Source organism: Anomaloglossus baeobatrachus, chromosome 3 (genome assembly GCF_048569485.1).
Source record: "Anomaloglossus baeobatrachus isolate aAnoBae1 chromosome 3, aAnoBae1.hap1, whole genome shotgun sequence".
Lineage (NCBI taxonomy): Eukaryota > Metazoa > Chordata > Amphibia > Anura > Aromobatidae > Anomaloglossus > Anomaloglossus baeobatrachus.
In genome coordinates, this window is record NC_134355.1 from 599986501 (window position 1) to 600009784 (window position 23284).

Consider the following 23284-nt stretch of genomic DNA (forward strand, 5'->3'; position numbering starts at 1 on the left):
GGTTGCCACCCAAGGCAAGAACTAGGGGCCATCAACTGTCAGCTCCCCTCCTTAAAGAGGGGAGCCAGGGCTCAGAGAGGGGGAGAAACTAAGGGCCAAACTAAACCCCCGCCTTAGACCTGCCAGGAGAGGAACCGTAACCTGACAAAATCGTAGTGACATGGTGGACACATTTATAAAGTGACACACAGTGAAAACAAATCTAAAAATAGTGAAGGTTATTCAGTGTAATAATGACCAGACCTTTTACGAGAAATTTAAAGGGAACCTGTCAGGTGTAATATGCACATAGAGCCACGAGCAGTTCTGGGTGTATATTGCTAATCCCTGCCTAACTAACCCTGTATACACTAGCATAGATAAAGAAAGCTTTAGAAAAAGTATTTCTAAAGATTCTTTATAATATTATAATGAGGCCAGTGACTAGTAGTAAGGGCGTTACTAAGAGGGCGAACTAGTCGGGGGAAGTATATTAGTACACCCACAGGGACGTGCTAACATGCTATTCAATGCAGCGATATCAGCGGTGACATGTGTGCCTATGTCCACAGTGAACGCTGAGCTGAAAGCCGGGCACTTCCGGTCATGCACTGTATGAAGCAGAGTGTACGCGTCCCGGCTTCAAACAGGTCTAGTGCGCATGACCAAGAGTGTCCGGCATTCAGCTCAGCGTTCACTGCGGACACAGGTACGCGCATAACCGCTGATGACGCTAAATTGAATAGCATGTTAGCACACCCCTGTGGGTGTACTAACATGATAGGAGGTGAAGTAACGCCCTTGTGACTAGTCCCTGACCTCATTAGCATATTATAAAGAATCTTTAGAAATACTTTTTCTACAGATCTCTTTATCTATGCTAGTGTATACAGGGAGAGTGAGGCAGGGATTAGCAATATGCACCCAGAACTGCTCGTGGTTCAGGATGCATATTGAACCTGACAAGTTCCCTTTAAAATTCCTCATCTTTGCTAAAAAGCCCAGAAAAAAGTGCGTGCATAAAGAATAAAAAGGTGAAATACTAGTACAAATGTGCCAAAATTCAAGTGGGTTTCCCAGTGAGTCAGGGAACCTCAGAGTCACCACTCCAGGGGCACTTCACACTTTCAATCCTACCAAACCGAATGGCATCGATCCCGGAGGGCCAGGGGTTCCACTGGCTGGCTATGTGATCCACCCAGCGTACTTTCCAGTGCACTGTGCCCAGTTTGCATAATGTATCCATCTACCAGGCTGGCCAAGGCCAAAGCCGCCTTTTCAAAAGATGCTACACTTGATCTTTGCCAAAAGGCCAAGAAGCGATACTGTGTGCTTCTCAGTACCTGATCCATTCAATCCCTACTGAACTGATAAGACAGAGGGAACAAGCAAACCTCTTCTAGTGATTGTGAGGATCAGACTTGTTACCTATCCTGTAAACATGGGATAAGTGTCTTCCACAGGAAACCCCCTATAATGAACAAAAAGGTGTATGTGTATACATACACCAAAAATATACAAGAACAGAGGGAGGATTGTTCCTCACACAGTAACAGGGGAGCTGCATACACAGCCTCATGTGTGTATAATTGATGCTATACGCCACTATCTAAGAATAGAGCAGAAAAACAGAGTTGTCATTGGATCCCCTTCCCTCAAATAATAAGATGACCATGTTCATGCTGTTCCAGTCTACACAGTAAAGCAGAAAACAGGACATGGCGCCGTACTGTGCCTGCTGTAGTGGGGAATGGGGGCTGGAAAAATTTTTTTAAACCCAGTTAATGGCTTATCGTCATGTCAGAGCCCATATTCAGTGAATAAAGTATGTGCTTTGTGAGAAAAGTGCAGTACAAATATTTGCTGTTGTAGTAATAGAGAACTGCAGCAAGTGACTTACTTTAACTTTAATGGTTTTGCTCCTGAAATCATTAAGAACAACAACTACTTCTTTGTCCTCAGCAATTGAGTCTGTTCCATCATGGCTACAAGAGAAAAGTATCCAAGACATTGACTGGTGTTAATGCTGGATATAGCTCCACTATACATATCTCAGCAAACACTGGATCATCCTGAGCGCAGTATCTTACCTGTATATATTATAGATGTCCTCAGAACGGCCTCTCCGGAGTCGCAGAACCCACGCTCCAGGATTGGCTTTTAACTGGAAATAACCCTGAAAGAAAAATATAAAAGGGAACATTCTGCTCACAAAGCTTCACATACGATGTGACCACCACTAGCTTCATACTTGGTGCAGCCCATTACTACATGCAACATATGGACCAGTATATGACACCTACAGGAGCCTTTCTGACCTCCCATTATAAATCCATAGGCGATAGTATCGTGTTGTCCCATTGTAGACATAAAAACGTCCATTCTTCTGGGAAGGCTTTCTACTGAAATTTGGAGTGTGTGGAATTTTTTTGCCCATTCATCCAGAAGAGCATTTGTGAGTTCAGACGGTGATATTGGGGAGAGGCCGGAATCACAATCTTCGTTCTACTTCATCAAGAAAGATGTGGGATGGGGACTGAAGCTGTGTCCCGTTCTTCTACACCAATCTCCCCCCAACCATGCCTTTATCGACCTTGCTTTGTGCACTAGGCACAGTCACAGGGAACAGTAAAGAGCTATCTCCAAACTATTCCCACAAAGAAGCTACAAATGTTCAATGTACTGAATCCTTAAGATTTCCCTTCACTGGAACTAAGGGGACGAGGCAGAACCCTGAGAAACAACCAAAATGTGTAGAGGCACAATGCTGTCGGTCAGGTAATGTTCTGGTATTTCCAAAACCCAGACTCATCTATCAAATGCCATAAAAGAGTGATCTACCACAGCACAGAACACATTTCCACTGCTCCAGAGAAAGCAAGGTGGCACCTTTACACCACTCAATCCGATATGTGGTATTGCGCTTGGTGATGTAAGGATTGGGTGCGATTTATCGAGTAATGGAAACCCATGTCATCAAGCTCCTGGAGGGGGCACAGTTGTTGTGCTGATGTTCATGCCAGGGGGTGTTTGGATTCTACAATTATGGAGTCAGCAGAGCGTTGGCGACTTTTATGCCCTCTGCTCCTCCGCACTCGGTAACCGCGCCCTGATACTTGGTCTCTGCTTTGTGCCCGAGCTGCTCTGGTTCTTAAATACTCTCACATTTACACAGTATCACTCCACCAGGAGTGAAGACCATTCATGACCTGACTCGTTACACCGGTGGCGTTCTACTGCAGGACCGCGCTGATGTCAGGGAGATCTTAACAACATTTGTGACAGAATGACTGGTAGTACATATGCAGACAGCACATCCAGAGGCCGGATATTATACGATGGGGGCAAGGGGAATGAGCAAAAAAACTAATTCAGTTATTAGGATGTCTGCCCCAATACTTTTCTCAATACATGCATTTATTTACATGCCTGTTATGTACTGTGCCAGACAAGTTGGCTAAAGCCATGTTCACACGTTGAGTACTTGGTGAGTTTCTTACATCAGTATTTGTAGCCAAAATCAAAAGTGGGTGATAAATCCAGAAGTGGTGCCATGTTTCTATTAGACTTTTCCTCTGATTGTTCCACTCCTGGTTTTGGCTACAAATACTGAGGTAAAAACCTCACCAAATACTCGATGTGTGATTGTGGGCTTATATAGCACGATGTGATGCTGCCCCCTGGTGGCAAACCAAATGAGAAACCACTAATACAGGGGGTTTCGGGGACTTTGGTATAATTATAATTGGCCAATCCTTAGACTCATCTGACCTTTACTTGTCCACCAGGCACAGCGTGTGAATGAGCGGCAATGCCATGGAGGCACAGCCACTGCCCTTTTACAAGGTTAACCACAACTTACAAGATTGGCCATGACAATGGTGTCCACAATCACAGGATTGGCTGCCGTCCCCAAAGTAAACTGTAGTCCACGAGGCGGCTGTCCGGTGGAAACGTCGAAACAATGGCCTTCTAATAAGAGATGCTCCAGCTCAAACTCCGCTGCTACAATGCTGTCCACCTGCAACCAAAGAGCACAGACGGGATCATATACATGCGTGTGACCCTACGAAATATCAGGAAGAAACACTCGGCTTGTACGTCTTTAGGATGATTTATTTTCTTACTAATACAATATATATGGCAGGCTGAAAACAGTCCAAAAATACCAGACTCGTGGAAACCTACTAAAGTCAGGACAAAGGGACCGAGACATCAGAAAATTGACTTGTGTTTAAATCACATATTGCAGGACCAATCCAGCGTCTTTTATTTCACCGCTGGAGTGGTGCTTTAAATGTAAGTCCGTGCCACATCTTATACTCGACCTCCAGCGTCTTCATCTTCTGCGATTTGTGACCTGCCGGCAGCTGCAGTGTTTCATGGAGCGCATTGGAGGGCACAACTCAACACAAGTCTATGGGAGCCTCGATCTTGCGCTCATAGACTTGTACTGAGAGTGTGTGACGTAACCTCTTACTTCTGGCCAATCAGAAGTTAAGGGCCCAAGATGACGCTGTGGGACAGGAGTGACACCGAAGAAAAAGAGGAAGACACTGGAAGGCAAGTATACGACCGGGGGCAAAAATTTAAGATTAAAGCACCACTCCAGCGCTGAAAACAAAACAAAACACTGGAGTGCTGCTTTAAATGTATTTCTCTTAGAAAAAGAAAAAAAATGACAACTTTTCTTCTATTTATATTATAAAACTGTTGAAATCTTACACTTCAATATTAGACTCATTCTGCCTTATGCATATAGATCTGAATAAATATCAATGTGAAGGAAGAGGGAGGGGAGCTGTGACCGTCTATTGTGACCTGTGGGTCCTGCATTAACAGCTGTATATTACCTGCCATTGTAACCCTGTCTGTGATGATAATGAGACTGCTGAAAAGCCTTTTGTACAGAAAATAGAGGTCTTCTATTAGGCCTAGTGGCCAGTGTTAAAATGATAAGATTTCCAAATATTGTTAAATACAGTAATAATCCAAATTGGAAAAATAGGAAAAAAAGGGAATTTTGTTTACTTACCGTAAATTCCTTTTCTTCTAGCTCCTATTGGGAGACCCAGACAATTGGGTGTATAGCTTCTGCCTCTGGAGGCCACACAAAGTATTACACTTTAAAAAGTGTAACCCCTCCCCTCTGCCTATACACCCTCCCGTGCATCACGGGCCCATCAGTTTTGGTGCCAAAGCAGGAAGGAGGAAACTTATAAATTGGTCTAAGGTAAATTCAATCCAAAGGATGTTTGGAGAACGGAAGACCATGAACCAAAAGAACAATTCAACATGAACAACATGTGTACACAAAAGAACAACCAGCCCAAAGGGCACAGGGGCGGGTGCTGGGTCTCCCAATAGGAGCTAGAAGAAAAGGAATTTACGGTAAGTAAACAAAATTCCCTTCTTCTTTGTCGCTCCATTGGGAGACCCAGACAATTGGGACGTCCAAGAGCAGTCCCTGGGTGGGTAAAAGAATACCTCAATAAAAAGAGCCGAAAACGGACCTCCTCTTACAGGTGGGCAACCGCCGCCTGAAGGACTCGCCTACCTAGACTGGCGTCTGCCGAAGCATAGGTATGCACTTGACAGTGCTTCGTGAAAGTGTGCAGACTAGACCACGTAGCTGCCTGACACACCTGCTGAGCCGTCGCCCGGTGCCGCAATGCCCAGGACGCACCTACAGCTCTGGTAGAAAAAGCTTTCAGCCCTGAAGGGAGCGGAAGCCCGGAAGAACGGTAGGCCTCGAGAATCGGTTCCTTGATCCACCGAGCCAAGGTTGACTTGGAGGCCTGAGAGCCCTTACGCTGGCCAGCGACAAGGACAAAGAGCGCATCTGAACGGCGCAGGGGCGCCGTGCGAGACACGTAGAACCGGAGTGCTCTCACTAGATCCAAAGAGTGCAAATCCTTTTCACACTGGTGAATTGGATTAGGGCAAAAGGAAGGCAAGGAGATATCCTGATTTAGATGAAAAGGGGATACCACCTTAGGGAGAAATTCCGGGACAGGACGCAGAACCACCTTATCCTGGTGAAAAACCAGGAAGGGGGCTTTGCATGACAGCGCTGCAAGCTCAGACACTCTCCGAAGTGATGTGACTGCCACCAGGAAGGCCACCTTCTGCGAAAGACGTGAGAGAGAGACATCCCGCAGCGGCTCAAAAGGTGGTTTTTGAAGAGCCGTCAGGACCCTGTTAAAATCCCAGGGTTCCAACGGACGTTTGTAAGTTGGGACCATGTGGCAGACCCCCTGCAGGAACGTGCGGACCTGCGGAAGACTGGCTAGACGCTTTTGAAAAAACACGGAGAGCGCCGATACTTGGCCCTTGAGAGAGCCGAGGGACAAACCCTTGTCCATTCCAGATTGTAGAAATGAAAGAAAAGTGGGTAAGGCAAACGGCCATGGAGGAAAACTGTTATCAGCGCACCAGGATAGGAAGATTTGCCAAGACCTGTAATAGAGCTTGGCGGACGTTGGCTTCCTGGCTTGTCTCATGGTAGCAATAACATCCTGAGATAACCCTGAAGACGCTAGGAGCAAGGACTCAATGGCCACACAGTCAGGTTGAGGGCCACAGAATTCAGATGGAAAAACGGGCCTTGTGACAGCAAGTCTGGGCGGTATGGAAGTGCCCACGGTTGACCCACCGTGAGATGCCACAGATCCGGATACCACGACCGCCTCGGCCAGTCTGGAGCGACGAGAATGGCGCGACGGCAGTCGGACCTGATCTTGCGTAGTACTCTGGGCAGCATCGCCAGAGGGGGAAACACATAAGGCAGTCTAAACTGCGACCAATCCTGGACTAAAGCGTCCGCTGCCAGAGCTCTGTGATCCTGAGACCGTGCCATGAAGGCCGGGACCTTGTTGTTGTGCCGTGACGCCATGAGATCGACGTCCGGCGTTCCCCAGCGGCGACAGATCTCTCGAAACACGTCTGGGTGCAGAGACCATTCCCCCGCGTCCATGCCCTGACGACTGAGAAAATCTGCTTCCCAGTTTTCTACGCCCGGGATGTGAACTGCGGAGATGGTGGAGCCTGTGGCTTCCACCCACTGCAGAATCCGCTGGACTTCATGGAAGGCTTGACGACTGCGAGTGCCGCCTTGGTGGTTGATGTAGGCGACTGCAGTGGCGTTGTCCGACTGTATTCGGATCTGCCTGCCCTCCAGCCACCGATGGAAAGCCAATAGGGCTAGATATACTGCCCTTATCTCCAGGATATTGATCTGAAGGGACGATTCTATCGGAGTCCAGGTTCCTTGAGCCCTGTGGTGGAGAAAAACCGCTCCCCAACCTGACAGGCTCGCGTCCGTGGTGACCACGGCCCAGGTTGGGGGTAGGAAGGATTTTCCCCGAGACAGAGATGTGGGTAAGAGCCACCACTGAAGTGATGTTTTGGTTGCAAGGGAAAGAGAGATGTTCTTGTCGAGGGAAGCCGCACTCTTGTCCCATTTGCGAAGAATGTCCCATTGGAGTGGCCGTAGATGGAATTGCGCGAACGGCACTGCCTCCATAGCTGCAACCATCTTCCCCAGGAAGTGCATGAGGCGCCTTAAGGGGTGTGACTGACTCCGAAGAAGTGATTGCACCCCCGCCTGCAGAGAAGAAGGGAATTTTGTTACTTACCGTAAATTCCTTTTCTTCTAGCTCCAATTGGGAGACCCAGACGATTGGGTGTATAGCACTGCCTCCGGAGGCCACACAAAGCAATTACACTAAAAAGTGTAAGGCCCCTCCCCTTCTGGCTATACACCCCCAGTGGGATCACTGGCTCACCAGTTTTAGTGCAAAAGCAAGAAGGAGGAAAGCCAATAACTGGTTTAAACAAATTCACTCCGAGTAACATCGGAGAACTGAAAACCGTTCAACATGAACAACATGTGTACCCGCAAACAAACCAAAAATCCCGAAGGACAACAGGGCGGGTGCTGGGTCTCCCAATAAGAGCTAGAAGAAAAGGAATTTACGGTAAGTAACAAAATTCCCTTCTTCTTCAGCGCTCTATTGGGAGACCCAGACGATTGGGACGTCCAAAAGCTGTCCCTGGGTGGGTAAAGAAATACCTCATGTTAGAGCTGCAAGACAGCCCTCCCCTACGGGGAGGCAACTGCCGCCTGCAGGACTCTTCTACCTAGGCTGGCGTCCGCCGAAGCATAGGTATGCACCTGATAATGTTTGGTGAAAGTGTGCAGACTCGACCAGGTAGCTGCCTGGCACACCTGTTGAGCCGTAGCCTGGTGTCGTAATGCCCAGGATGCACCCACGGCTCTGGTAGAATGGGCCTTCAGCCCTGATGGAACCGGAAGCCCAGCAGAACGGTAGGCTTCAAGAATCGGTTCTTTGATCCATCGAGCCAGGGTGGCCTTAGAAGCCTGCGACCCTTTGCGCTTACCAGCGACAAGGACAAAGAGTGCATCCGAACGGCGCAAGGGCGCCGTGCGGGAAATGTAGATTCTGAGTGCTCTCACCAGATCTAACAAATGTAAATCCTTCTCATACCGATGAACTGCATGAGGACAAAACGAAGGCAAAGAGATATCCTGATTAAGATGAAAAGAGGATACCACCTTCGGGAGAAACTCCTGAATGGGGCGCAGCACTACCTTGTCCTGGTGGAAGACCAGGAAGGGAGCCTTGGATGATAGTGCTGCCAGCTCAGACACTCTCCGAAGAGACGTGATCGCTACCAGAAAAGCCACTTTCTGTGATAGTCTAGAAAGTGAAACCTCCCTCAGAGGCTCGAAGGGCGGCTTCTGGAGGGCAACTAGTACCCTGTTCAGATCCCATGGATCTAACGGCCGCTTGTACGGGGGTACGATATGGCAAACCCCCTGTAGGAACGTGCGCACCTTAGGAAGGCGTGCCAAACGCCTCTGAAAAAAGACGGATAGCGCCGAGACCTGACCTTTAAGGGAGCCGAGCGACAAACCTTTTTCTAACCCAGATTGCAGGAAAGAAAGAAAGGTAGGCAATGCAAATGGCCAGGGAGACACTCCCTGAGCAGAGCACCAGGATAAGAATATCCTCCACGTTCTGTGGTAGATTTTAGCGGACGTGGGCTTCCTAGCCTGTCTCATGGTGGCAACGACCCCTTGGGACAATCCTGAAGACGCTAGGATCCAGGACTCAATGGCCACACAGTCAGGTTCAGGGCCGCAGAATTCCGATGGAAAAACGGCCCTTGGGACAGTAAGTCTGGTCGGTCTGGTAGTGCCCACGGTTGGCCGACCGTGAGCTGCCACAGATCCGGGTACCACGCCCTCCTTGGCCAGTCTGGGGCGACAAGTATGACGCGGCTGCAATCGGATCTGATCTTGCGTAGCACTCTGGGCAAGAGTGCCAGAGGTGGAAACACATAAGGGAGCCGGAACTGCGACCAATCTTGTACTAGGGCGTCTGCCGCCAGCGCTCTTTGATCGCGAGATCGTGCCATGAAGGTTGGGACCTTGTTGTTGTGCCGTGACGCCATTAGGTCGACGTCCGGCACCCCCCAGCGGTGACAGATTTCCTGAAACACGTCTGGGTGCAGGGACCATTCCCCTGCGTCCATGCCCTGGCGACTGAGGAAGTCTGCTTCCCAGTTTTCTACGCCGGGGATGTGAACTGCGGATATGGTGGAGGCTGTGGCTTCCACCCACATCAGAATCCGCCGGACTTCCTGGAAGGCTTGCCGACTGCGTGTCCCCCCTTGGTGGTTGATGTATGCCACCGCTGTGGAGTTGTCCGACTGAATTCGGATCTGCCTTCCTTCCAGCCACTGCTGGAAGGCTAGTAGGGCAAGATACACTGCTCTGATTTCCAGAACATTGATCTGAAGGGTGGACTCCTGCTGGGTCCACGTACCCTGAGCCCTGTGGTGGAGAAAAACTGCTCCCCACCCTGACAGACTCGCGTCTGTCGTGACCACCGCCCAGGATGGGGGTAGGAAGGATTTTCCCTGTGATAATGAGGTGGGAAGAAGCCACCACTGCAGAGAGTCCTTGGCCGTCTCGGAAAGGGAGACTTTCCTGTCCAGGGATGTTGACTTCCCGTCCCATTGGCGGAGAATGTCCCATTGAAGTGGGCGCAGATGAAACTGCGCAAACGGAACCGCTTCCATTGCCGCCACCATCTTCCCGAGGAAGTGCATGAGGCGTCTTAAGGAGTGCGACTGACTTTGAAGGAGAGCCTGCACCCCAGTCTGTAGTGACCTCTACTTGTCCAGCGGAAGCTTCACTATCGCTGAGAGAGTATGAAACTCCATGCCAAGATACGTTAGTGATTGGGTCGGTGACAGATTTGACTTTGAGAAGTTGATGATCCACCCGAACGTCTGGAGAGTCTCCAGTGCAACAGTCAAGCTGAGTTGGCATGCCTCTTGAGAGGGTGCCTTGACCAGTAGATCGTCCAAGTAAGGGATCACAGAGTGTCCCTGAGAGTGCAAGACTGCTACTACTGCCGCCATGATCTTGGTGAACACCCGTGGGGCTGTCGCTAGACCAAATGGCAGAGCTACGAACTGAAGATGGTCGTCTCCTATCACGAAGCGTAGAAAGCGTTGGTGCTCTGTAGCAATCGGCACGTGGAGATAAGCATCCTTGATGTCTATTGATGCTAGGAAATCTCCTTGAGACATTGAGGCAATGACTGAGCGTAGGGATTCCATCCGGAACCACCTGGCGTTCACATGCTTGTTGAGCAGTTTTAGGTCCAGAACAGGACGGAATGAGCCGTCCTTTTTTGGCACCACAAAGAGATTGGAGTAAAAACCTTGACCTCGTTCCTGAAGAGGAACAGGGACCACCACTCCTTCTGCTCTTAGAGAATTCACCGCCTGCAGAAGGGCATCTGCTCGGTCGGGATGTGGGGAAGTTCTGAAGAACCGAGGCGGAGGACGAGAACTGAACTCTATCCTGTACCCGTGAGACAAAATGTCTGTTACCCACCGGTCTTTGACCTGTGGCAGCCAAATGTCGCAAAAGCGGGAGAGCCTGCCACCGACCGAGGATGCGGAGGGAGGCGGCCGAAAGTCATGAGGCAGCCGCCTTGGAAGCGGTACCTCCGGTTGCTTTCTTGGGGCGTGAGTGAGCCCGCCAGGAATCAGAGCTCCTTTGCTCTTTCTGAGTCCCTTTGGACGAGGAGAATTGGGGCTTGCCCGAGCCTCGAAAGGACCGAAACCTTGACTGCCACTTCCTCTGTGGAGGCTTGTTTGATCTGGGCTGGGGTAAGGAAGAGTCCTTACCTTTGGACTGTTTGATGATTTCCGCCAATTGCTCACCAAACAGTCTGTCTCCAGATAATGGCAAGCTGGTTAAACATTTTTTAGAAGCAGAATCTGCTTTCCATTCCTTTAACCACAAGGCTCTGCGCAAAACTACAGAGTTGGCAGATGCTACTGAGGTACGGCTCGTAGAGTCCAGTACCGCATTGATAGCGTAGGTCGCAAACGCAGACATTTGCGTAGTTAGGGACGCCACTTGCGGCACTGCTGGACGTATGAGAGAGTCCACCTGTGCCAGACCAGCTGAACTAGCTTGGAGCGCCCACACGGCCGCGAATGCTGGAGCAAACGACGCGCCAATAGCTTCATAGACAGATTTCAACCAAAGGTCCATCTGTCTGTCATTGGGATCTTTAAGTGAAGCCCCATCCTCCACTGCAACTATGGATCTAGCTGCAAGCCTGGATATTGGAGGGTCCACTTTTGGACACTGGGTCCAGCGTTTGACCACGTCAGGGGGAAAAGGATACCGTGTATCCTTAAGGCGTTTAGAAAAACGCTTATCCGGATAAGTATTATGTTTCTGGATGGATTCTCTGAAGTCAGAGTGGTCCAGAAAAGTACTCAATTTACGCTTGGGATACAGGAAATGGAATTTCTCCTGCTGTGCAGCTGCCTCCTCTGCAGAAGGGGCTGGGGGAGAAATATCCAACAGCCTATTGATGGCCGCTATAAGGTCATTTACCATGGCGTCACCATCTGGCGTATCCAAATTGAGTGCGGCGTCAGGACAAGACTCCTGATCACCCACCTCTGAACCCTCATATAGGGACCCTTCTCGCTGAGACCCTGATCCACGTGAGGACGTGGAGGGTCTCTCCCAGCGAGCTCGCTTAGGCGGACTGGGACTATCATCGGAGTCAGAGCCCTCAGCCTGTGATGCCTGGGACCCCCTTGAAGTACGGACCGGGGAACATAGGCACAGCAGTGTCTATGGTCTGAGCAACTGGCCTGGACTGCAAGGTTTCCAGGATTTTTGTCATAGTCACAGACATTTTATCAGCAAAGACTGCAAATTCTGTCCCCGTCACCGGGGCAGGGTTCACAGGCGTCTCTGCCTGGGCTACCACCACAGTAGGCTCTGGCTGACGAAGTGCCACTGGGACTGAACATTGCACACAATGAGAGTCGTTGGAGCCTGCTGGTAGATTAGCCCCACATGCTGTACAAGTAGTGTATACAGCCCGTGCCTTGGCACCCTTGCGTTTTGCGGATGACATGCTGTTGTCTCCTCAAGCAATACAGGGTGTACAGCCAAGAAGCGACCTTACAGTGCAGTATTAAATATATCTAGACACAGCAGTGTCTATGTACAGCGAAAAATATAACACTGTGGCACCAGTGGGGCTGCACGTATGTGCTGCTTACCGCCCGCTGAGCGCGGGTGTGTGGTCGCCAGAAACCCCTCGCCTGGGTCCCCCAGAGCCTGCGTGCGTTCTCCAGCCAGACTGCATGTGTATAATGGCTGCCGGCGTCCTGGGGAGCTGCAAGCCTGGGGGCGGGCCTAGGGCGTGCACAGAGAAAAAGCGCGAAGCCTGTGTCCTACTGTGCTCAGTGAGAGGGCTGGAGCATGTAAATCGTGCCCCAGCCCTCGGCGCTGCCGATTGAATAACGTCTCTCCCCTACCCTGATTGACAGGGTGGGGGGCGTTAACGAAGCGGAGCTAGGCCGCAGAAAGCCGGGGACTAAAGTTAGAAGCGCCGCCGCCGTAAAAGCGCGGTCGGCGCGTCCCCGGCGCACTACAAGTCGCAGCTGCGCCGCCGCTCCAGGGGCGGTCGGCGCGGCGATCCACACACATAAAGTCCCCCAGTAATCTGCGGGGACTATAAGCCCAGCGCACAGCGCTACAGTCCCCGGCGCACTAGCACACCCAGCAAGCCTGGGGTGCGCGTGGCCTGCCATACGGGGACACAGAGTACCTGAAAGTTGCAGGGCCTTGTCCCTGAACGGCACTCCCGCTACACATCCAGCAGGTTCTATGGGTCTGTGGATGGAGCCCGGCCTCAGGGCTTGGTGGCCGGTAAGATCCCACTTCCTCAGAGCCCCTCAGGGGGATGGGGAAGGAAAACAGCATGTGGGCTCCAGCCTCCGTACCCGCAATAGGTACCTCAACCTTACAAACCACAAGTGGGGTGAGAAGGGAGCATGCTGGGGGCCCCATATGGGCCCTCTTTTCTTCCATCCGATATAGTCAGCAGCTGCTGCTGACTAAACAGTGGAGCTATGCGTGGATGTCTGACCTCCTTCGCACAAAGCAGAAAAACTGGTGAGCCAGTGATCCCACTGGGGGTGTATAGCCAGAAGGGGAGGGGCCTTACACTTTTTAGTGTAATTGCTTTGTGTGGCCTCCGGAGGCAGTGCTATACACCCAATCGTCTGGGTCTCCCAATAGAGCGCCGAAGAAAGCTGTTTGTCCCGCGGTAGCTTGACTAACGCTGGCTGGGTATGAAACTCCATCCCGAGGTAAGTCAGTGATTGGGTCGGTGTCAACTTGGATTTCGGGAAATTGATGATCCACCCGAACTGCTGGAGAGTCGCCAGAGCGACGGTAAGGGTTTGTTGACACGCCACCCGAGAAGGGGCCCTGACTAGGAGATCGTCTAAGTAGGGGATCACCGAGTGGCCCTGAGAGTGCAGGACCGCCACGACGGATGCCATGACTTTGGTGAAAACCCGTGGGGCTGTCGCCAGGCCGAAAGGCAATGCCACGAACTGGAGGTGTTCGTCTCCGATGGCGAAACGCAGGAAACGTTGATGTTCGGGTGCGATGGGCACATGGAGATAAGCATCCTTGATGTCGATCGATGCTAGGAAGTCTCCTTGTGACATCGAGGCGATGACCGAGCGGAGAGATTCCATCCGAAACCGTGTGGTTCTCACATGTCTGTTGAGTAGCTTGAGGTCCAGAACGGGACGGAATTACCCGTCCTTTTTTGGCACCACGAACAAGTTGGAGTAAAATCCGCGACCACGTTCCTGAAGGGGAACGGGAATCACAACTCCTTCCATCTTCAGAGCGTCCACTGCCTGAAAAAGTGCGTCGGCCTGTGCGGGGGGCGGAGAGGTTCTGAAGAAACGAGCCGTAGGTCGGGAGCTGAACTCTATCCTGTAACCATGAGACAGAATGTCTCTCACCCATCGGTCTTGAACATGTGGCCACCAGGCGTCGCCAAAGCGGGAGAGTCTGCCACCGACCGAGGATGTGGCTAGGGGAGGCCGAGAGTCATGAGGAGGCCGTCTTGGAGGCAGTGCCTCCTGCGGCCTTTTGGGGGGTGACTTGGACCGCCACGCATAGGAGTTCCTCTGGCCTTTCTCCGGCCTGTTGGACGAAGAGGATTGGGGCTTGGCGGAGGGACGAAAGGACCGAAACCTCGATTGGATTTTTCTCTGCTGAGGTCTCTTAGGTTTGGACTGGGGTAAGGAGGAGTCCTTTCCCTTGGATTCCTTAATAATCTCATCCAATCGTTCGCCAAATAAACGGTCGCCAGAAAAAGGCAAACCAGTTAAGAACCTTTTGGAAGCCGAGTCTGCTTTCCATTCGCGCAGCCACATGGCCCTGCGGACTGCCACGGAGTTAGCAGATGCTACAGCCGTACGGCTAGTGGAGTCCAGGACGGCGTTCATGGCGTAGGACGAAAAGGCTGATGCCTGAGAGGTCAAAGAAGAAACATGCGGAGCAGAATTCCGTGTGACAGCATTAATCTCAGTCAGACAAGCCGAGATTGCTTGGAGAGCCCACACAGCCGCAAAGGCCGGGGCGAAAGACGCGCCCGTGGCCTCATAGATAGACTTCACCAAGAGCTCTATCTGTCTGTCAGTGGCATCCTTCAGGGATGAGCCATCGGCAACAGACACAACAGACCTAGCAGCCAATCTGGAGACTGGAGGATCCACCTTGGGAGAGTGTGCCCAGCCCTTAACGACTTCAGATGGAAAGGGATAACGCGTGTCAGTGTGCCTTTTAGCAAAGCGCTTGTCCGGGACCGCTCTGGGCTTCTGGACAGCATCCCTGAAGTTAGAGTGATCAAAAAACGTTTTGCGCGTACGTTCGGGGAACCGAAATTGGTGTTTCTCCTGCTGAGAAGCCGACTCTTCTACAGGAGGAGGCGGGGGTGAGAGATCCAACACCTGGTTGATGGACGAGATAAGATCATTTACTAAGGCGTCCCCCTCAGGTGTATCAAGGTTAAGGGCGAAGTCAGGGTCAGAGCCCTGAGCTCCCACGTCCGCCTTGTCTTCCTGAGAGTCCTCAAGCTGGGATTCCGAGCAGCGTGAGGAGGCCGGTGAAGAGTCCCAGCGAGGCCGCTTAGCCGGTCTGGGACTGCGGTCCGGGCAGGAGTCCTGCGCCTGAGACCTAGGGGCTAACCTGGGAGCGCGCTGCGGCGCGGACCGAGAGGGGCCTGGAGGAGACAAGCTAACCGGGGCCTGTGAAGGGCCCGGTCTGGACTGCAATGCCTCAAGGAGCTTAGATGACCATTTGTCCATAGACTGTGCAATGGATTGAGAAAGTGACTGAGAGAGTTTCTCAGCGAAAGAGGCCAACACCGGTGACTCTGTCCCTGCAGCCTGCTCAGGGGGAGCAGGGGGATCTACATGAGCCGAGGGGCCCACAAGTGCCCGAGGCTCCGGCTGAGCAAGCGTGGCAGGAGTCGAGCATTGCTCACAGTGAGGGTAGGTGGAACCCGCAGGCAACATAGCCCCACAAGAGGTACAGGCCGCGAAAAAAACCTGTGCCTTAGTAGCTTTGCTCCTTGTGGACGACATGCTGTTGTCTCCTAGGAGAGTGACCACTGAGGGTATATGGGAAAAGGGTATACAGCCTGACCGAACAGATATATATATCTATTATATATATATATGTATCTATTCCGGCACCCTAGGGGGACCAGCACCGGGTGACCGGTGTGGCTTACCGACCGCTAACGAGCGGAGTGTTTCCTCCAGATTCCCTGTCGTGGATCCCCCGGAGCTGCAGAGCTGTGTCACTGAGAAGCATCCACCGGCAGAATGCCAAAAAATGGCCGCCGGAGCTCTCAGGGGAGGAGTGGGGCCGAGGGCGGCGCCAGCAAAGAGCGGGAATCTGGGGTCCCCACAGTGGTCAATGAGGGGGGAGGGAGACATGCAGGATGCTCCAGCCCTCACATCCGACGTGATGTCGGTAATCCCGCCCTTACCCCTGACAAGCAGGCCCAGGGGCGGGATTTTTGCGACTAGGCCGCGGCGAAGCCGGTGACTAAATTTGAGGCCGCGCCCGACAAGCAGGCACGGTCGGCGCGGAAGTCCGCCGGGCTCCTCAGTTTTACAACTACCGCGGCTTCCGGGAAGAAGGTACGCTCCCTGTACAGTCCCCCCATGGGGACACAGAGTACCTTCAAGTTGCAGGGCCCGGTCCCTGGGGTTGAAGAGGCTCCGGTCCGACAGGTTCCACCAGGGGCTGCGGATGGAGCACGGTCCCAGCAAATGGATGACCGCTCAGGATCCCACTTCTCCCAGAGCCGCATAAGGGATGGTGAAGGAGACGGCATGTGGCTCCAGCCTCTGTACCCGCAATGGGTACCTCAACCTTAACAACACCGCCGACATAGTGGGGTGAGAAGGGAACATGCCGGGGGCCCCATCGGGGTCCTCTTTTCTTCCATCCGACATAACTATGTATGAGAATGCATGAGTGGATGTGTGCCTCCTTCCACACAAAGCATAAAACTGAGGAGCCCGTGGTCCACGGGAGTGTGTATAGGCAGAGGGGAGGGGTTACACTTTTTAAAGTGTAATACTTTGTGTGGCCTCCAGAGGCAGAAGCTATACACCCAATTGTCTGGGTCTCCCAATGGAGCGACAAAGAAAAATGCATTATTCAAAATAAAAAAATACATTTAACATAAAACCTGATTTAACAAATAGTTTTACATTTCATTTTATAATGACATATCCCCTTAAAAGGAGCCCGAGATGTCCGCTTTATTCATGCAGACGCCTCATGTGACCCAGGGAATGTCGTTCACTATGTTTTGACAGGAAAATGTAACCCCGCACTTTACAGTTACTCCCCAAAAAACCTGCCTCCATTAAAGTGAAAGGAGCCTGGAACTACAGGTTATTAATAGCAGCTGTGAGTGGTTGCTATAGGAACAAAGGACATTGTTAGTATAAGAAGCTTATGTGTGAGGTAATATGAGGTCGGTGGGAGACGGATAGAGAGAGAGAGACAGACAGAGACAGACCGGGGCAAGAGACAGACCGGGGCAAGAGACAGACCGGGGCAAGAGACAGACCGCGGCAAGAGACAGACCGCGGCAAGAGACAGACCGCGGCAAGAGACAGACAAACAGACAGACACAGAGATCGAGAGAGACAGACACAGAGATAGAGAGACAGACAGACACATAGACAGATAGACTGATACAGAGACAGACAGAGAGACAGACAGACAGCGACACACAGACAGAGACTGAGAGAGACAAAGAGACAGAAACTATCCCGGGCAACGCCGGGTACTACAGCTAGTATATAAATAAATGTAACAAGGGGAATGTGTCCATACAAATCTACCACTGCCAGCCTTAACTGGCCGAAGTTTAAGTGTACAGGGCCATTCCCCAATAATAAGGGAAAGGAAACACCCAGTTGTCAATTTAATCACACATTTCCAAGAAAGATTACAGAGGAACCAAATAATGCAGTGATCTAAGAAAGATATTTCAAAATTGTTACTTTATGTGTAATTTACTAGCAGTATAACACATAATAAAGCAAGTGTGAACAGGTACAAGCGGCTATGACTGCAAAATAGACAAACATAGAAATACAGCAGCCTCTGTAAGGGCTTACACTGAATATGTGAAATGTGGATGGCAATACTGATATATAGATATATATAGTTATAAAATTAAAGTACTCACAGCAAAAATTCACCAACTCATGAGAGCAATTTTGTTTCATATAAAAACTATTTTGTTATATATGTGAATGACTGGGCGTTGGTGCACCCTTGTCGTGGTGCACTGTTCCATCCCTTCAATTACCATCCGCTGCACCTTCCCACATGGTAATTAATAGCGCTCGCTATAGATTCTGCCGGATCTGATCCCCAGCCCTGCACATAATGACATTACAGCGGCTTTGAACACACAGTGTCTGTGCGCAGGGACAGAGATCTCATCTCCTCTCCTGTCTGTAATGGCCGCTCGCTGAACACAGGATTAACAAGCAGCGGGCAACCAATGCAGACAGGAGAGGAGACAAGAGCTATATCAGCATCTCATCTGCCCCCCGTGAGCAGTAGGTTGCTGCACCCCACAGGAGAGGGATGAGAAAGAAGCACGCGCATGCACACACTGTCAGTGTCTATGCGTTATCATCTCCCTCTGTGTATCTGCCACTTGCTGTTTTGGGATCCAGGGTGCAGAAAGCGGCAGTACATACAGGAGAGGGATGAGAACACACCTGCACACACACAGACACTGCATGCTCTCGGGAAAGTCAGAGAATGGTAAAAGCGGGGGCGGAACGATGCACCGAATCCTTGGCCAAGCCTGGGGTGCACTGAAGACCCTTCATTTACATATCTAGTCTAACTTTTCATCTAAAAAAAACAATTGAAATTTCTATTTTTATATAGGTACTGAAAGCTCCCTATCCATAGGATAACTTCTTTTCTTCGGACAACCCCTTTAAAGCCTTTGATAAATACTCTCCTAGAGTCTTTAAAGGGGTTGTCTGATCTAAATCCACAAGTTTGCTGTCCCTATGTGTCATTCTATGTAACTGCAGACTTGTGAACTCCCACATCTTGTGAGCTGTGCGGTTTCATAGGTGTCAGCGCCGGAAATGGCAGTCACGTTACCACAAGTATGTGATATGCACACTACTGGCCAAACTCTGACTAGACCGTTTCTGGAGCGCTCAATGCCAGTGTACTGGGCACTGCCGGACAGAGTTTTGTTAAATTCTGGCCATGAGAGTGCATATCACATAATTATGGTCATGTGACCACTATTCCCAACGCTGACAAAGGAAATTCCGCACAGCGCGTGAGATGTGAGGACTCACAAGTCTGCAGACCCACAGAGCGACCCACAGAACGACCCACAGAGCGACCCACAGAACGACCCACAGAACGACCCAGACAGCGACCCACAGAGCGACTCACAGAGCGACCCACAGAGCGACCCACAGAGCGACCCACAGAACGACCCACAGAGCGACTCCCAGAGCGACCCACAGAACGACCCACAGAACGACCCACAGAGCGACCCACAGACTTGTGAATTTAGACCAGACATCCCATCGGTCTCATTGAGCTACAGAAACATCATGTCTGATACATTATATCATTACCTCCTCCAAATAGATGTTATCCAGGTCATATGGTGTCCGCACCGACTCCACCATCCAGCTGTCCGGAGTATTCAGGTTCAGAGTAAAGAGCGGAGAATGGGGCATATCCAAAAACTTGGCAATAGGACCTGGTGCTATTTTCTGGTCGGAGGTGAAGACAACCTCTGGCTCCAACACGTACCGGTAAAAGCTGAAAAACAAAGAGACTGGTAATACATCTAAGGCTCTGATCACATCACAACTCCTACATTGGAGGTTTATGTCTGGAAGATCTCCCAACATAGAACAGTGAACACTCTGCTGTTCGACTCCATATCATCGTATCAGTACCAGTTTGTATGATATGGATGTGAATCATCTGACCCAGATTAGAGGGTCAGATAATTCACCAAAGTGATCAGAATTTCCTCCAGGCAGATACTAAAAAGTGTAGCTCCTCCCTCTGAGCATATACACCCCCTGGATAACCAGATCTAGCCAGTTTAGTGCAAAAGCTGAAGGAGAATAGCCACCCACAAGTAAAGACAGAGCAAGAACCGGAACAACCGGAGACTCTGTCCACGACAACAGCCGGTGATAACACGCGGAACAAGAAACTGCCAACAGGCAACAGGGAGGGTGCTGGGTCTCCCAATACGGAACTATAAGAAAAAGAATTTACGGTAATTAAACAAAATTCTCTTTTTCTTTATCGTTCCTATGGGAGACCCAGACATTGGGACGTCTCAAAGCAGTCCATGGGTGGGAATAAACAGAAAAACTGAGAAGTAGGCGGAGCCTAACTTCACAAATGGGCGACAGCCGCCTGAAGGATGCGTCTGCCCAAGCTCGCATCTGCCGAAGCATGAGCATGCACTTGGTAGTGCTTTGAAAAGGTATGCAGGCTAGTCCAAGTGGCAGCCTGACAGACCTGCTGAGCCGTAGCCTGGTGCCTGAAAGCCCAAGAGGCACCGACAGCTCTGGTCGAGTGTGCCTTGATCCCCGGCGGGGGAGGCACCTGAGTACACTGGTAGGCATCGGAAATGGCCGACCTAATCCAACGAGCTAAGGTCGGCTTAGAAGCCGAGAGGCCCTTACGCCGACCTGTGGTTAGCACAAAAAGAGAGGTGCACCGCCTAAGAACCGCGGTGCGAGACACATAGATCCAGAGCGCCCGCACCAGATCCAGAGTATGCAACGCTTTTTCAAAGCGATGAACAGGAGCCGGACAAAAGGAAGGTAGGGTAATGTCCTGGTTAAGGTGGAAGGGAGAGACCACCTTAGGAAGAAAGTCCAGAGTCGGACGGAGAACCACCTTGTCTTGATGAAAAACCAAAAAAGGTGACTCCGAAGAGAGCGGAGCCAAATCAGAGACTCTCCTGAGGGAAGTTATGGCCACTAGAAAGATCACTTTCTGTGAAAGACGAAACAAAGAAACCTCCCTAAGAGGCTCAAAAGGGGGTTTCTGCAAGGCCGTGAGGACCAAATTGAGGTCCCAGGGATCCAAGGGCCGCCGGTAAGGCGGAATGATGTGAGACGCGCCCTGCATGAAGGTGCAGCCAGCCAGGCGATACGCCGCTGGAACAGCACTGACAGAGCCGAGACTTGTCCCTTGAGGGAATTGAGGGATAGTCCTAGCTGCAGACCGGACTGTAGAAAGGACAGAAGGGTCGGCAAGGAAAAAGGCCAAGGAGGATGGCCGGAAGAGCGACACCAGGACAGGAAAATTCTCCAGGTCCTGAGATAGATTTTGGCCGAGGAAGACTTCCGAGCCCGAGTCATAGTGGAGATGACTTCAGGAGGAATACCAGAAGCCGTCAAGATCCAGGACTCAAGAGCCACGCCGTCAATCTGAGAGCCGCAGAATTGTGGCGGAAAAACGGACCTTGTGAGAGAAGGTCTGGATGGTCCGGAAGATGCGACGGCACCTCTACGGACAGATGGAGCAGGTCTGGGTACCAAGCTCGCCTGGGCCAGTCCGGAGCAATGAGGATGACCCGACGGCCCTCCATTCTGATCTTGCGCAGAACTCTGGGCAAGAGAGCTAGAGGGGGAAACACGTAGGACAGACAAAACTGGGACCAATCTTGAACCAGAGCGTCCGCTGCAAAGGCCTGAGGATCGTGGGAGCGAGCCACGTAAACGGGAACCTTGTTGTTGTGCCGGGATGCCATTAGATCCACTTCCGGAGTGCCCCACTTGCGGCAGATTGACTGAAACACTGCCGGATGCAGGGACCACTCGCCACTGTCCACGGTTTGACAGCTGAGATAATCTGCTTCCCAGTTTTCCACGCCTGGGATGTGGACTGCGGATATGGTGGACTTGGAGTCCTCCGTCCATTGAAGGATGCGTTGACCCTCCAACATTGCCAGGCGGCTGCGTGTCCCGCCCTGGTGATTGATGTAGGCAACCGCTGTCGCGTTGTCTGACTGGACTCGGATGTGCTTGCCCGCCAACAGGTGGTGAAAGGCTAGGAGAGCTAGAAGCACAGCTCTGGTTTCCAGCACATTGATCGAGAGAGCTGATTCGGACGGAGTCCAAGTGCCCTGCGCTCGGTGGTGGAGACATACCGCTCCCCAGCCGGATAGACTGGCATCCGTGGTGAGGATCACCCAGGACGGGGCCAGGAAAGAGCGCCCCTGAGACAGAGAGAGGGGCCGAAGCCACCACTGAAGGGAGCCCCTGGTCTGTGGCGACAGAGCCACTAGCCTGTGCAAGGAGGAAGTCCGCTTGTCCCAACAGCGAAGAATGTCCAGCTGCAGAGGACGCAGATGGAACTGGGCCAAAGGAACAGCCTCCATTGACGCCACCATCTGACCCAGCACCTGCATTAGGTGCCTGATGGAATGACGGCGGGGCCTCAGCAGAGAGCGCACCGCCAGATGGAGGGAATGCTGTTTGACTAAGGGCAGCTTCACAAGTGCCGGCAGAGTCTCGAACTGCATCCCTAGGTACGTGAGCCTCTGGGTCGGAGTCAGAGTGGATTTGGGCAGATTGACAAGCCACCCGAATTGGGCTAGAGTGGTGAGAGTGAGCGAGACACTCCGCTGACAGTCTGCGCTGGATGAAGCCTTGACTAGAAGGTCGTCCAGGTAAGGAATCACTGCCAACCCCTGGAGGTGCAGAACCGCAACCACTGCTGCCATAACCTTGGTGAATACTCGAGGGGCCGTGGCTAACCCGAAGGGGAGAGCCACGAATTGGAAATGTTCCTCTCTGATTGCAAAACGTAGCCAACGCTGGTGTGAAACTGCAATTGGCACATGCAGATAGGCATCTCTGATGTCGATGGATGCCAGGAAATCTCCTTGGGTCATTGAGGCAATGACTGATCGCAGAGACTCCATGCGAAAATGCCACACCTGAACATGCTTGTTGAGAAGCTTGAGATCCAGGATGGGCCGGAAGGAACCCTCCTTTTTGGGGACTAGGAAGAAATTTGAGTAGAAACCTCTGAACCGTTCCCGGGTGGGAACCGGTACAATTACTCCGTCGGCCTGCGAGGATGCCACGGCCTGAGAGAAGGCGGCGGCCTTGGAGCAGGGGGGAGTTGACAGAAAAAATATGTTTGGCGGGCTGGAAGAGAATTCTATCCTGTAGCCGTGGGAGATGATATCCCGCACCCACTGATCGGAGACGTGTTGAAACCACACGTCGCCAAAGTGGGAGAGCCTGCCACCGACTAAGGACGTTGCTGGCGTGGTCAGATAGTCAA

General features: G+C 51.5%; 1 protein-coding gene across 4 annotated transcripts in view; it reads right to left on the minus strand.

Moving 5' to 3' along the window:
* Positions 1-23284, minus strand: part of UGGT1 (UDP-glucose glycoprotein glucosyltransferase 1) — a 242824-nt gene that overhangs the window by 47805 nt on the left and 171735 nt on the right. For all 4 annotated transcript variants that reach the window (XM_075341044.1, XM_075341046.1, XM_075341047.1 and 1 more), the window contains 4 exons: positions 19588-19777; positions 3842-4000; positions 2070-2155; positions 1880-1964 (listed from right to left, as the gene is read on the minus strand). In XM_075341044.1, the coding sequence (XP_075197159.1) occupies positions 1880-1964; positions 2070-2155; positions 3842-4000; positions 19588-19777 (520 nt within the window). The remainder of the gene's footprint in view (positions 1-1879; positions 1965-2069; positions 2156-3841; positions 4001-19587; positions 19778-23284) is intronic.